The following is a 12,336-nucleotide window of genomic DNA, read 5'->3' on the forward strand; positions in this document are numbered from 1 at the left end:
ACTAGGCGACTGTCACAGCGAGATGTGGACCAAAGATGCCTGTGTCCAGGCTTGGCCACGGAACAGTGACAACACCTCTGTCCCAGCCATGCTGAATGGAAGGTTCTTGAGGGTTCTGCCTTCTCCAACTACAGAAAGGGGAAGTTCAGAAAAACACGACACATACCAAGGCCTCCTCGTTTTAACTTAAGTTCTGTTTGGAAAATTTGATTAAAGAAGTCAATGGGAATATACTTTAAAATTTCATTTTGTGGGGCCAAAGAGATAGCATGGAGGTAAGGCATTTGCCTTGCATGCAGAAGGACAGTGGTTCAAATCCCGGCATCCCATATGGTCCCCCCAAGCCTGCCAGGAGCAATTTCTGAGTGTAGAGCCAGGAGTAACCCCTGAGTGCTGCCGGGTATGACCCAAAAAACAAACAAACAAAATTTTCATTTTGTATGTAGCCAATCCACAGAAAAGCCCGAAAAAAGTGATTGTGGAATCTCTCGGGGCCTACTCTATAGGGCTGATTTCCCCACTGCCTTAACTTCACTGCCATGAAAATCCTGCAGTCAGGGCTGAAGGGAGAAAATAGGGTGCTTAGGGGCCAGTGACTCAAACCTGGTTCTATCTCCAGCACCACCCGGGCCATGAAAGCCCAGAAGTGGCTCCCAAGGATCACTGGGTCTAAAAATAAATGTCTCGATTCACCAACGTTCATGACAGATTTCCACCCCCTTAAAATGCCATCCCAGCACACACTTCAGGAATGAAACTGAGAGAAGCAAAGACTTCATTTGTTCCATTTTAGTGGGAACAGCACATCTGCAGCAAAGGAACCTGCAGGGCTACAGTGGTCTCACCAAAGAGCGAACAGAAAAGAGGTGTGGCCCTGAGCCAACTCGATGCATCATTGCCCTCTGCCAGCTCACACTTCACCAATGGGAACAAAGGCCAGCACCAGCAAAGCAACACGCACCAACAAGCCACTAACAGACGTGAGGCTACAAGCAGCAGCAGAAGCTACTCTAATGAGTGGCTGCTCCCTTTCTGGATCTCAGTATCCTGCTCACGACTGCTCCTATTACTGACCCGCTCCCACTACTAACCGACTCTCCCGCACATCCACTGACTCTACAGCAGGGTCTCAAACTCAATTTACCTGGGGGCTGCAGGAGGCAAAGTCGGGGTGAGGCAGGGCCGCATAAGGGATTTTGCTTACCGAATATTCTCAATAAAAAAGAAAATCACACTAGTAAGAAAAAAAAATCGCAAAAAATCACATTAAACATTTGCATACCCCGAACGGAACTGCTCAGGGTTATGCGAATGTTTAATGCGATTTTTTTTCTTACTAATGCAATTTTTATTGTGATTATTTGGTAAGTGAATAATAGCGAATACTGCGATATTTGAAGGCCGGCCTCGGGCCACAAAATGTTGTACGGAAGGCCGCAAGTTTGAGACCCCTGCTCTACAGGATACTGACTCTCTTGCACATTGATTTATTCTCCCACACAGCAACTGACTTCTCCCAGATACCAGTTGACCTCCCCTACACACCAATTGACTTTCCCACACACTGACTGCTCCCATACATCACCATCTCCACACACCCCAACTGCTCCACACAGCAGCTAGGGTCAGCCCGTTTGGCGGGGTAGGGTGGGGTTTGCAGAGTGAGGTGCTCTAGGGGAAAGGAAAGTTTGAAATCAAGAGAGCACATGATCATAAGAGAGTCCAAAAATTCACCAGGACACCAGAGCTGCTTCTGTGAGCAAGCTCAGGGCAGGCAGACAGGAAGGAGGGGAACAAGAGCATCTTAACTTTAGCAAGGCAAACCCTTAAGCTAAAATGTCAATTATTTAAGTTCTAACCAAAGAAAAAAAGCCAAAATTCTTCCAAGTTGAAGGGAGCTCAGGCCAAGAACCGTTTTCCCCAAACACACTGGCAGACCCTGGGAAGGGAGGACAAGACTCCCAGGCCTGGCCGCCTTTCCCACAGTAGACAAAGGCTCCGACACCCTTGGACGCACCGTTGTCTTCACCCGCAGTTTTCCGCTTGTCTTCGGGGGCCACGTGCACGAGTTGCAGGATGAGGGGTCTGCGGGTGACGATGCCGGTGCCCCGTGGCAGCAGGTCCCGGCCGACCAGGCTCTCCAGCACCGAGCTCTTTCCGCTGCTCTGGAACACGCAAGGTTACATACAGTGAGCAGCAGAGAAAGGCCAGCCAGCAGCACACAATGCCAAGATGGTCAACGTCGCATCTGACCTTTTCTATTTTATGGCCTTTGTGGAGAAATTCAAGGACAGTAAATGAAAGGCACCCCCTACTTCTCTGACTCTCCAGGGCCATCAGCACCCACTGCAGAGTCTCACAGAAAACGGGGAGAGTTTGGGGCTTCTCTGTACACACTCACTGCATTGTAGCACGCTGGGACCCAGCGCCTGCGGCATGTGTTCACTCCCCACTGCACACTCAAAGTCTCAAGCATGCTGTCAGGTCTTCCCTGCCGTGACCAGGCAGCAGTGCGCATGTTGGACTTGTGCGACATCACTCAGCCACAGGCTGGACTGGAGACCATCCCACCCCAACCACAGAGGGGTGTCATGGGAGTTATGCTGAGTACTATGCAGGGCCCCCAGCATCACCCCACCCTCCTCAGCCTGTGTCCTTCTGATGGGGCCCACTGAAAGTTAAGTGATCTGTTCCGTGGCTTTCTTTGTTTTCAGGCCACAGCAGATGATGCTCAGATGCCTCTGCACTCAGGGATCACACTGGGTGGTACTCGGAGGATCATATGGGGCGTCAGGTGGCTTTTCCTACTGGCATTTTCTAAATTTAAAAAGTGGCAGAATATAAAAAATTCCAAAACTCTGTGGCATATCATTTATTATATGCAAACAATCAGACTAGAAATGAAGACGATGATCCCTTTTACGATCATCCTAAAAGGATGAAATAACCTGGGAGTGGAGGCCAGAGCAACAGGACAGCAGGAATGGCACTTGCCTTGTACACAGGCAACCTGGCTTCGATCCCTGATACCCCATATGGTCCCTGAGGTCCACCAGAAGTGATCCCTGAGAGCAGAGCTAGGAGTAAATAAACCCTGAGCAGCTCCAGGGGTGGCATAAAATCCCTCCATCCTGCCCCCAAATACCCAGGAATAAACTTGACATTGAAGGTTAAGTTTATATAATCACATCGACATGATATTGTTAAAAGAATAAGAAGACACAAATACAGGGGAACATGTTCCTATTTGGGGCAATGACCATTGTGAAAATGACCCCAAACCAGGGGCCAGAGAGATAGCATGGAGGTAAAGCATTTGCCTTTCATGCAGGAGGTCATCATTTCGAATCCCGGTGCCCCATATGGTCCCCCGTGCCTGCCAGGAGCAATTTCTGAGCCTGGAGCCAGGAATAACCCCTGAGCAATGACCCCAAAGTTAACACAATTCCTGTCAAAACTGCTGTGACATTTTAAAGAAAACGGGATTTTTGGAATGGTTTATTCCAAAATGTGTACACAAATGTGCCCACAAAAACCAAAATATTCCAGGCAATCCTGTAAACATGAATAAATGGAGACAGTATACTTCAAAAAAATAAAACAAAATGACAACAGCTAAGACACAGACAGAATGGAGTGGCCTCACTAATAAAATAGAGGCCTGAAGTAAGCTCAGAAACACAGGCCTCTCTAATCTAGATAGAGCAACAACCAGGCCAGGGAAGAAACCAATTAATAGCTGATGCCAGGACAGCCATGTGCAAAACAAGCAAATCAGATCACATAATTAACCAAGGCTGAAGGGGCTCAGTGGTTAAGGGGCATCTTACAGGTGGCAGGCCCCCGGGTTTGATCCAAACCACCGGTTAAAATCCCCAGCACTACAACTACCATAAAAAAAATGGGTCTTTGGGGCCAGAGAGACAGCACAGCGGTAGGACATTTGCCTTGCACGCAGCCAATCCCAGGCGGACCGTGGTTCAAATCCCGGCATCCCATATGGTCCCTCGTGCCTGCCAGGAGCTATTTCTGAGCACAGAGCCAGGAGTAACCCCTGAGCGCCCCTGGTCATGACCCAAAAACCAAACCAAACGAAAACAAAACAAAACAAAAAAATGAGTCTTTGGGCTACACCCAGCGATGCTCAAGAGTTACTCCTGGCAGGACCATATGAGATTATGGGATGCCGGGGATCAAACCTGGCTTGAACCCATGCAAGGCAAATGCCCTAACGGATGTGCTATCACTCTAGACCCCATAAAAAAAGACTTATAGCTGACTTGAGGCGCCTGAAAATATAGTTGAGCCGTCAGGGGCACATTCCTTGGCAATCTCCAGTATCGAGCAACACAGCCAAAGACAGCAGAGTCACAAGTGTGAAAATATCCAGGCAGCAATGAATCCACTCAGTGTTCAGTGGAACAAAAATGGTGGTGCCCAGTGTGCAAAGCCAGGAGCAAAGGAGAATGAAGTGGGGGTGGAGAAACAAGAAAGGAATGGGAACGAGGTGGGGACAGGGTTAGGGACAGGAATGGGTACAGCAAAGGGTCCCAAGACTCTGGCTTTGCGCTCAGAAATTACTCCTGGCAGGCATGGGAGACCATATGGGATGCCAGAACTCGAACCACAGTTCCATCCTGGGTTGGCTGCTTGCAAGGGAAATGCCCTATGGCTGTGCTATATCTCCAGCTCCCTTTAGGGGTTTTCAATTCTCTAGGGGGCCACCCTGGGGGAGCCCCTGTGCACTGCTCCTCCAGATCTGTCCACTTGCCTATCCCTGGACTGGGTTTCTCCACGAAACTGGCAACTACCAGAGCCCCCTCTTCTCCGAGCTCTGCAGATGTAGACACAGAGGGCAGGACATCAGGCCTCATAATCATCCAAAGTCCATGGAGGTACCCACACCCCAGCACAGAGACGCCAGCACCCCAGATCAGTGTACCCGAATTCAGTGATGCCAGCACCCCAGCTGCAATGACCTGGGAGACCAGCTTGGGTGGGGGCTATGGATGGGTCCTGTCTTGGCAGGCATCACCTTGCATCCTGCTGAGCAGGGTCGAATCTGAGAGGAGGAGCAGCCTAGGTCTGGTGAGCTGACACCTCATCTGTGTGCTGAAATGTGACCAGTGACCTACCTCGATGCACTGCAGAGAATGCCCCGAGCAGTACAAATGAGGATTTATTCCAGTGTTGTGAGGGAGACAGATATGTGCACGACGGGGAAGCACATGCTCAAGTCAGTGCACCTGACTTGCCGTCATCCACCATGGAGAAAGGGAGGTGAGAACCTTGGTAACGTGCTGGGGGAATATCTGCACCCAGGGGACTGACGGTGCCTGCCACAAAGGCCCACAACTGCCAGGTCCACTGGTTGTCTTAAGGAAAAACCAGAAATCGGAGCTTTTCCAAGAAATCTGACCAGGCCTAAATGCCAGCCAGCAGTTCTTTAAAAGCAGCGTCTGTGCCGGCTCCGGGCCACAACGGCAACAGTGGCCAAACTCACCTCCTTCAAGCACACTGAGCCAAGCTCACTCCCTGGCACCAAGGCCTGAACACCACCAGGGAAGCACCAGCAATCTAAGCACCCTGAGGCCTCAAATACCACATTCTTGAGCCCGTGAGCACCAACTAGGAGGCTTCCATAAAAAAGCAAAGAAAGATACAAAGACAGACAAATAGGGGCCAGAGAGATAGCACAGCGGTAGGGTGTTTGCCTTGCAAGTGGCCGATCCAGGACCAATGGTGGCTCAAATCCTGGCATCCCATATGGTCCCCCATGCCTGCCAGAAGGGATTTCAGAGCAGAGAGCCAGGAGTAACCCCTGAGCGCCACCAGGTATGGCCCAATAAAACAAAACCAACAAACAAAAAAAACAGACAAATAAAAAAGCAGACACAGACCTGAACAGAAAAACTGATTGAGATGTGAACAGGAGAGATGCTGCAAGAAGCCCAAAGGCCCGGATTCTGCTGTATGTGAGCATGGCTCCCCCACAGCATAGTTCCAGCAGCAGAGACTGTCACTTCAAGCCGCAGAGTCCCAGTCAATCCACACACAAAACTATCCCGACAGCCTTGTTGCAGAAATGAGAAGTGACACAAAATGACAAAGAACTCTACACTACAAGAATAATCCTCCGGGATGGAGGGCTGGAAAACTCAGGTTTTATCATTTTAAAACCTACCACAAAGCGGTAATAATGAATGCTGACATCAGAACAGACCCGTGGGGTCAGTGAGAAAGAGCCCAGAAAAATAACCCTGCACCTGTGACGCCAAATGACTCCCACCAATGTGAGGTTCAGCGTGGGGGGAAGGAGGGAGGAAGGATAGTCTCATCACTAAGGCAGGCACATGGAAGAGAAAGAGGCAGATCTTTACAACAGACCAAAACCAGAACCAGGCAACATGCATAAATCCTGAATGTAAGAGTAAACATATACACAGTGTAGAATCCACAATTTCTTTTTTTTTTTTTTTTTTGGGGGGGGGGTTTGGGCCACACCCGGCGGTGCTCAGGGGTTACTCCTGGCAGTCTGCTCAGAAATAGCTCCTGGCAGGCACGGGGGACCATATGGGACACCGGGATTCGAACCAACCACCTTTGGTCCTGGATAGGCTGCTTGCAAGGCAAACACCGCTGTGCTATCTCTCTGGGCCCAGAATCCACAATTTCAACATAACCTCATGCCAGTCTGTGACCTCAGCTCTGAAGAGGTCTTATACATAGTAGCAAAATCACAAGCAAGGAAATACAAATAGACTTCACCAAGATCAAAAGATTCTGTGTATCCAACAGCAGGCTCAGGAATGTGAAAAGTCAAAAGGGGAGTGGAGATGTGGCTCGATGGCAAAGCACTTCCGCCAGAGCGAGGGTCCTGGTGGTCCAGCCTTATACCCTGAAAAGACAACCTACTGATCAGTGGAAATCCTATAGAAGACGCATGTAAATGATGTGTACAGCAAATGATGTGTATAGCTGGACTTAAGTCCAGTGGTGCTTGCATGTAGCTGACTCTAGTACTATCCTCAGTACCTTATATGGTCTCCCAAGTCCCACCAGGAATGAACCCTGAATGTAGAGCCTAGAGTAGTAAGCGCTGAGCACTGCCAGTAATGGCCTCAAAACCAAAAAATATACATATATACCTACATATAAATATACACATATATATTCATATATTTATAAATATATTTTATACGAATTTAATATGCATATATTTTATATTTATAACAACTGCATATATTAATAAATGCACATGTTATATATTTACATGTATAAATATGTATTTTAATATATTTCCATGTGTGTATATATATATATAGAAAGCATCGATGGCACTAATCTCATAGTCTGTCCTCAACTGTTGTGAGTCATCAGGAAAATAAAAACACAAACCACAAGCTGCCACCAGTCCCTTACTTGGGAGTAGAATAAAGGCTGGTGGCAGAGGAGGTACCCTAGGGTGGAACTGGAGCAGTGGGGCCCTGCATGCTGCTGGTGGGAGGAAGTGGGGTGCAGGAATTCCTGCAGGACTCTGCTCCTGGGACAGACCTGAAGAATCAGTACTGAAGACAGATGTCGGAGCTTAGTGCTAGGTGCTCCACCAGGGAGCAGCCCTGGATGGGGCACAGGCGAGAGAAGCATGTGGCCTAGTTGTGATGCCAAAGAGATGAGCAGGCCTGGAATCCCTGAAATACCCAGAACAGAGGCACCAAGATGGAGAGAGCCCCAGAACTGGTGCTTGCATGCAGGTGCAGAGGTAGTGACTGCTTCTGGGGTTGAACATGGACCACACCAGACCACAAGGCTGGTTCCACCATACAGAGAATACAGTGCTGTGAGAGAGAGGAGAGAGAGGAGAGAGAGGGAGAGAGGGAGAGAGAGGGAGAGAGGGAGAGAGGGAGAGAAAGGGATAGAGGGGAAGAGAGGGAGAGAGAGGTGGGGGGGAGAGAAGAGAGGAGAGAGAGAGAGAGGAGGAAGAGAGAGAGAGGAGGAAGAGAGAGAGAGAGAGAGAGAGAGAGAGTCCATCCCCATTTTTCATTCCCTCCTAAGTAAGCATCGCCTCACGCACAGGACCCAGAAACAATCAAGGAAACACAACAGCGAGGCCCAAGGGAAGAGCACAAGAAATAGAGAGGAGGGTGGTGCCAGGTGCAGCAATGGCTGCAAAGGGGCCAAGCTGTTGGGGGCGGGGCAGGGGCGCTGTGACTTTTCCAAGAAATGAGGAATTCTACAATGATTCAGCATCTCAAACCCACAGTAACAAGAGCTGGTAAGGAAGTGCAGGAAGAGGCTATAGTAGGCCCTCACCATCCTCAGTGATAGTGCCCACAACTGGGTGTCCAGATCTGGACATGGAGCACAGAGACTCCACATGCCAGGGGGACTAGCCTGAAGACCAGCGAGTGGGCTGCAGAGAGCCTGGCAGAGAGATCCTCTGGGTCTCGGGGGCCTATATCTACCCTCACCAAGGATACATAGAACAGCCCAGCACATGCACGCTGCCAGGTTCCACAGGCAGGACCCGCAAAATAGGCAAATGTGCAGCAGAGGTGAAGCCCCAGGGACAGCCAAGGCAGGGAGGAGGGTGACATGGGTGACATGTGGGCGCAGTTGTAGGTAAATGACAGAAATGAGGTGTGCTGAGTGTAGGGGGTTGTCCCACATTAAGAACCTGCAGCCCACCGAGATGTACACATAAAGCAGTGAGCTGTGTGCCGTGGTGACCTGTGTTTGTAGTGGGACCTGTGTGTCCAGCAGTTAGCTGCATATACTGTAGCAAGTTATGTGCAATAGAGAGTTGTATGTGCAAAGGTGAGCTTGTAGGTGCAGCAGCACCATGTTTAATCTCATGTTGTGAACAGCTGGTAGCATACTGGACAGCCAGGATAGGTTGTACACAGCCGGTGTGCTCAATGGTCAGTTAGCACTTTGTTCTTTCTGCTGAACTGAGGGGGGGGATCATAGTGTCTAAAGTCACTATCAAGCATTCAGGCAGTGTCTATCTGCACTGAGTTCCCCCTACAGTGGCTTCAGCAGCAGCCGTGGTGCCTAGTGCCCAGAGGAGCCCTTGTCTTTGGTTCTGTCTTCTCTTTCCCACCCTCACTGCAGCTGAGATTCATTTTTGTTCCTTCTGCACACACAGCCCATGGGTAGCAGGAAGGCACTCCTTTCTGAACCACTGAACCGAATCAGAGGTGAGGTCACCTGCAGCGGGAAACAGGAGTCGAGCAGCCCAACTGTACAGATCCAAGGAAGTTAAGTAGGCAATTTGGGAAGTCATCGTTTAAGAAAATCATGGGTCAGCAGAAGTTGCCAGGAGCTGACCTGGGAAGAAGAAAGGTCACCAAGTCCTCTATGGTCCTGGATGCCACGTGTAGATTCACATCAGCCTGTCAGAGCGACCAAGTGGTTTGGACTTCAGTGACTTGGGCTTTCCAGCCTCAAGCAATCACTGAGTTCCCTGCTTATTCTCTGAAACCAGCATCACAGGGGATGTGCAGTGATACACTCAAGTGTGGTGTCACCTGGAAGCTGGGCCAGACACTCTAGCAGAACTTGCAGCAGACATGATGTGATTATCATATGTGCTCTGTGTGCGGGCATAGGTGCACTAGGGAGGCAGGCTGCATGCTACCAACACACAGCGTGTAGGGACACAAGATACACACCCTCACCTTCATAGGCACAGAAGACAGTTTTTATTTGGGGGTGCCACAGTCAGATATCCCTGTGCCCTCTCCACAGAGAAGAGCCCTGTCAGCATCCCAAAACACAGAGAGTTCATTTCTGTGCTGGTGTTTCTTCTGCAGCTGAATTTCAGCTATTAGTGACAGTGCTGAGGCCTGTGTCCAGTGCACTAGGACAGAAGGGAGTGGCTGCCAGAAGAACCAGGGACTTTGCTACCTGCCCTGCCAACAGGTCCTCACTAGATGGTTCTAGAGAAAATCATGCTCAGTGAAGTGAATTCAAGAGAGAGGGACACACATAGCAAGTTCGAATATGTGGGAGAATGTCTTATGTATGTCACACAACCATTAACAGTATTGTAATCATGATGCCTAGCATAAAAATGGATTTTGAACTATGTATTTCTTTAACAGATCAATCTTTTTGTTTTTTGTTTGTGTTTTGTTTTTGAGTCACACCCAGCAGCACTCAAGGGTTACTCCTGGCTCCACACTCAGAAATTGCTCCTGGCAGGCATGGGGGACCATATGGGATGCTGGGATTCGAACCAATGACCTTCTTTCTGCATGAAAGGCAAATGCCTTACCTCCATGCTATCTCTCTGCTGAACTATGTATGTTGATGTACAATATCCCTGATTCTTTCACTGCTTTGTATCTCACACCAGGAATCTCCTAAAAGTATATGGAACCTTTCTGATGTGCATCTAGGAAACGCTTCTAAATTATCCCAAAGATCTCATCGACAGCATCTTCTCTAATTTTAGTGACAAAGCCAACCCCTTCCTCTGTTCTATAACAATATTATCTAATGTAAGCAGCAATCCATCAGAATATCTACTCATATTCAGACAGTTCCTGGACCTCGGAACAGAGCATACACACTGAACAGAATATGCTCAATAAATAAAAATACCTATTTTTATTTTTATTTTTGTTAAAAATAAGGAAGATGACTTACATGCAAAAAACAAACAAACAAACAAACAAAAAAAAAACCCTGGATTCAGTCACTGCACCAGGTAGGTCCTGCCAGAAATAAACTCTGATCACTACAGGGTGTGGCCTCCCGAAAACAAATACCCAGGGTCGGGTCGGGGAGATGCTCAAAGTGCTGAGAACATACTTTGATGCTGAAGCCCCAGAATCCACCCCCAGCACCCCACGATGGCCTACAAGCACCCCAGGAATGGGTAACTCCAGAGAAGAGAGCCACAAGTAGCCTCTGAGAGCACCTCGCATGACCCAAAAACAAACAAAAAGACTCAAGCACCTCCCTATTAAGAAAAGAGAGCCAGGGCGGAGGGTACCACCCCAGCCTGTTCTGCGGACCCCCAGAGGCCTGGCACCAACAGTCACCAAAGAAACAGCAGGACAGGGAGGGAACAAAAACATGACAAGTGCCAGGGCTCCCGGAGTACTCGGATCTCCTTCCACCGTAACCAAATAACTTATAAGCAGAGCCCGACCTCGTTCGTCCACAATGCTTGAAAGACCCCAATAAGGACTTTATTAGAAAAACCAGACAAGGGGCCGGAGAGATAGCATGAAGGTATAGGGCGTTTTGCCTTGCATGCAGAAGGACGGTGGTTGGGATCCATGCATCCCAGGAGCCTGCCAAGGGGCCATTTCTGAGCGTGCAGCCAAGGAAGAACCCCTGAGCGCTGACGGGTGTGACCCAAAAACCAAAATAAAATAAATAAATAAAATTATATACAGATATAGATAAAAACAGAGAAGCAGGCAGCAAGCACCCGCTGCATTGTAACAGTTGCAGCAACTGCAATGATGCCTGGGACCCAGGAGCCCCACCAGGCAATGCCCAACGAGCTGGACGCATGAACCCCCCCTCTTTAGGCCCAGGCGTGTCCAGCCCGGGGGCCAAAACGGGGTCACCCGGAGGGCCAATGCAAATGCTCCCCCCTGGAGCCTTGCAACGGGCCTGGCCGCCCCCAGCAGGCCGGCTGTGCGTGCAAGGAGCGGCCCAGGCAGCCCGCGTCCCCCAGGTGCCCTTGGCCAAACCCCGGCCCGGGGCCAAGCCGTGCCCCAGCCCGGCCCGCCCCGCCGCACGCTCCCGCCCCGCGCCCGCCCGCCCGCCTCCTTCCCTCCCGGGCCCGCAGGCCGCTCGTCCCCGACCAGGCCCGGCCGCGCCGCCGCCGCCGCTCACCTGCGTGCCCACCACGACGATCTGGGGCAGCTGGATGACATCGGCGCCCACCGTGTTGAACACGTCCTGCAGCTTGTTGATGACCGGGATGAGCGCCTCCATGGTCGGAGCCCGGGACCCCCGCCCGCCGCCGCCGCAATGAATGGGGCCGGGCCCGGTCCGCCCGCCGCTCCGCCTCCGACGCCGCGGGAGCCGCCGCCCATTGGGCCGTCGCCGCCGCGACTCCCGGCAGCCTCTGCTCGAGGGCGGGGCCGGCGCGCTGCCTGCCGGGAGATGTAGTTCGGGACGCCGCCCTCCCTGGTCGTGATAGTCCAGGCAGGTTCGCATCGGGAAATGGTTGGCGCACAGCCTGCCGGGAGATGTAGTCCAAGACCCCGCCCGGTCCTTGAGAGTCCTGGCTGGTTCGCGCCTGGGAAGGGGTTGGCGCAAACTCTACTGGGAGATGTAGTCCCGGCCTCCGCCTGGGCCCTGAGAGTT

The 12,336-nt window shown here is 50.7% G+C and overlaps 1 protein-coding gene across 6 annotated transcripts in view; it reads right to left on the bottom strand.

The window, feature by feature from the left end:
- DNM1L (dynamin 1 like) overlaps window positions 1-12,018 on the bottom strand; it is a 31,461-nt gene extending 19,443 nt beyond the window's left edge. For all 6 annotated transcript variants that reach the window (XM_049783801.1, XM_049783799.1, XM_049783798.1 and 3 more), the window contains exons 1-2: window positions 11,860-12,018; window positions 2,018-2,165 (exon numbers count right to left, since the gene is read on the bottom strand). In XM_049783801.1, coding sequence (XP_049639758.1) covers window positions 2,018-2,165; window positions 11,860-11,961 — 250 coding nt within the window. In that variant the 5' untranslated portion in view covers window positions 11,962-12,018. The remainder of the gene's footprint in view (window positions 1-2,017; window positions 2,166-11,859) is intronic.
- Between the last annotated feature and the right edge of the window lie 318 nt (window positions 12,019-12,336).

The sequence above is a fragment of the Suncus etruscus genome, chromosome 11, assembly GCF_024139225.1.
Source record: "Suncus etruscus isolate mSunEtr1 chromosome 11, mSunEtr1.pri.cur, whole genome shotgun sequence".
Taxonomy (NCBI): Eukaryota; Metazoa; Chordata; class Mammalia; order Eulipotyphla; family Soricidae; genus Suncus; species Suncus etruscus.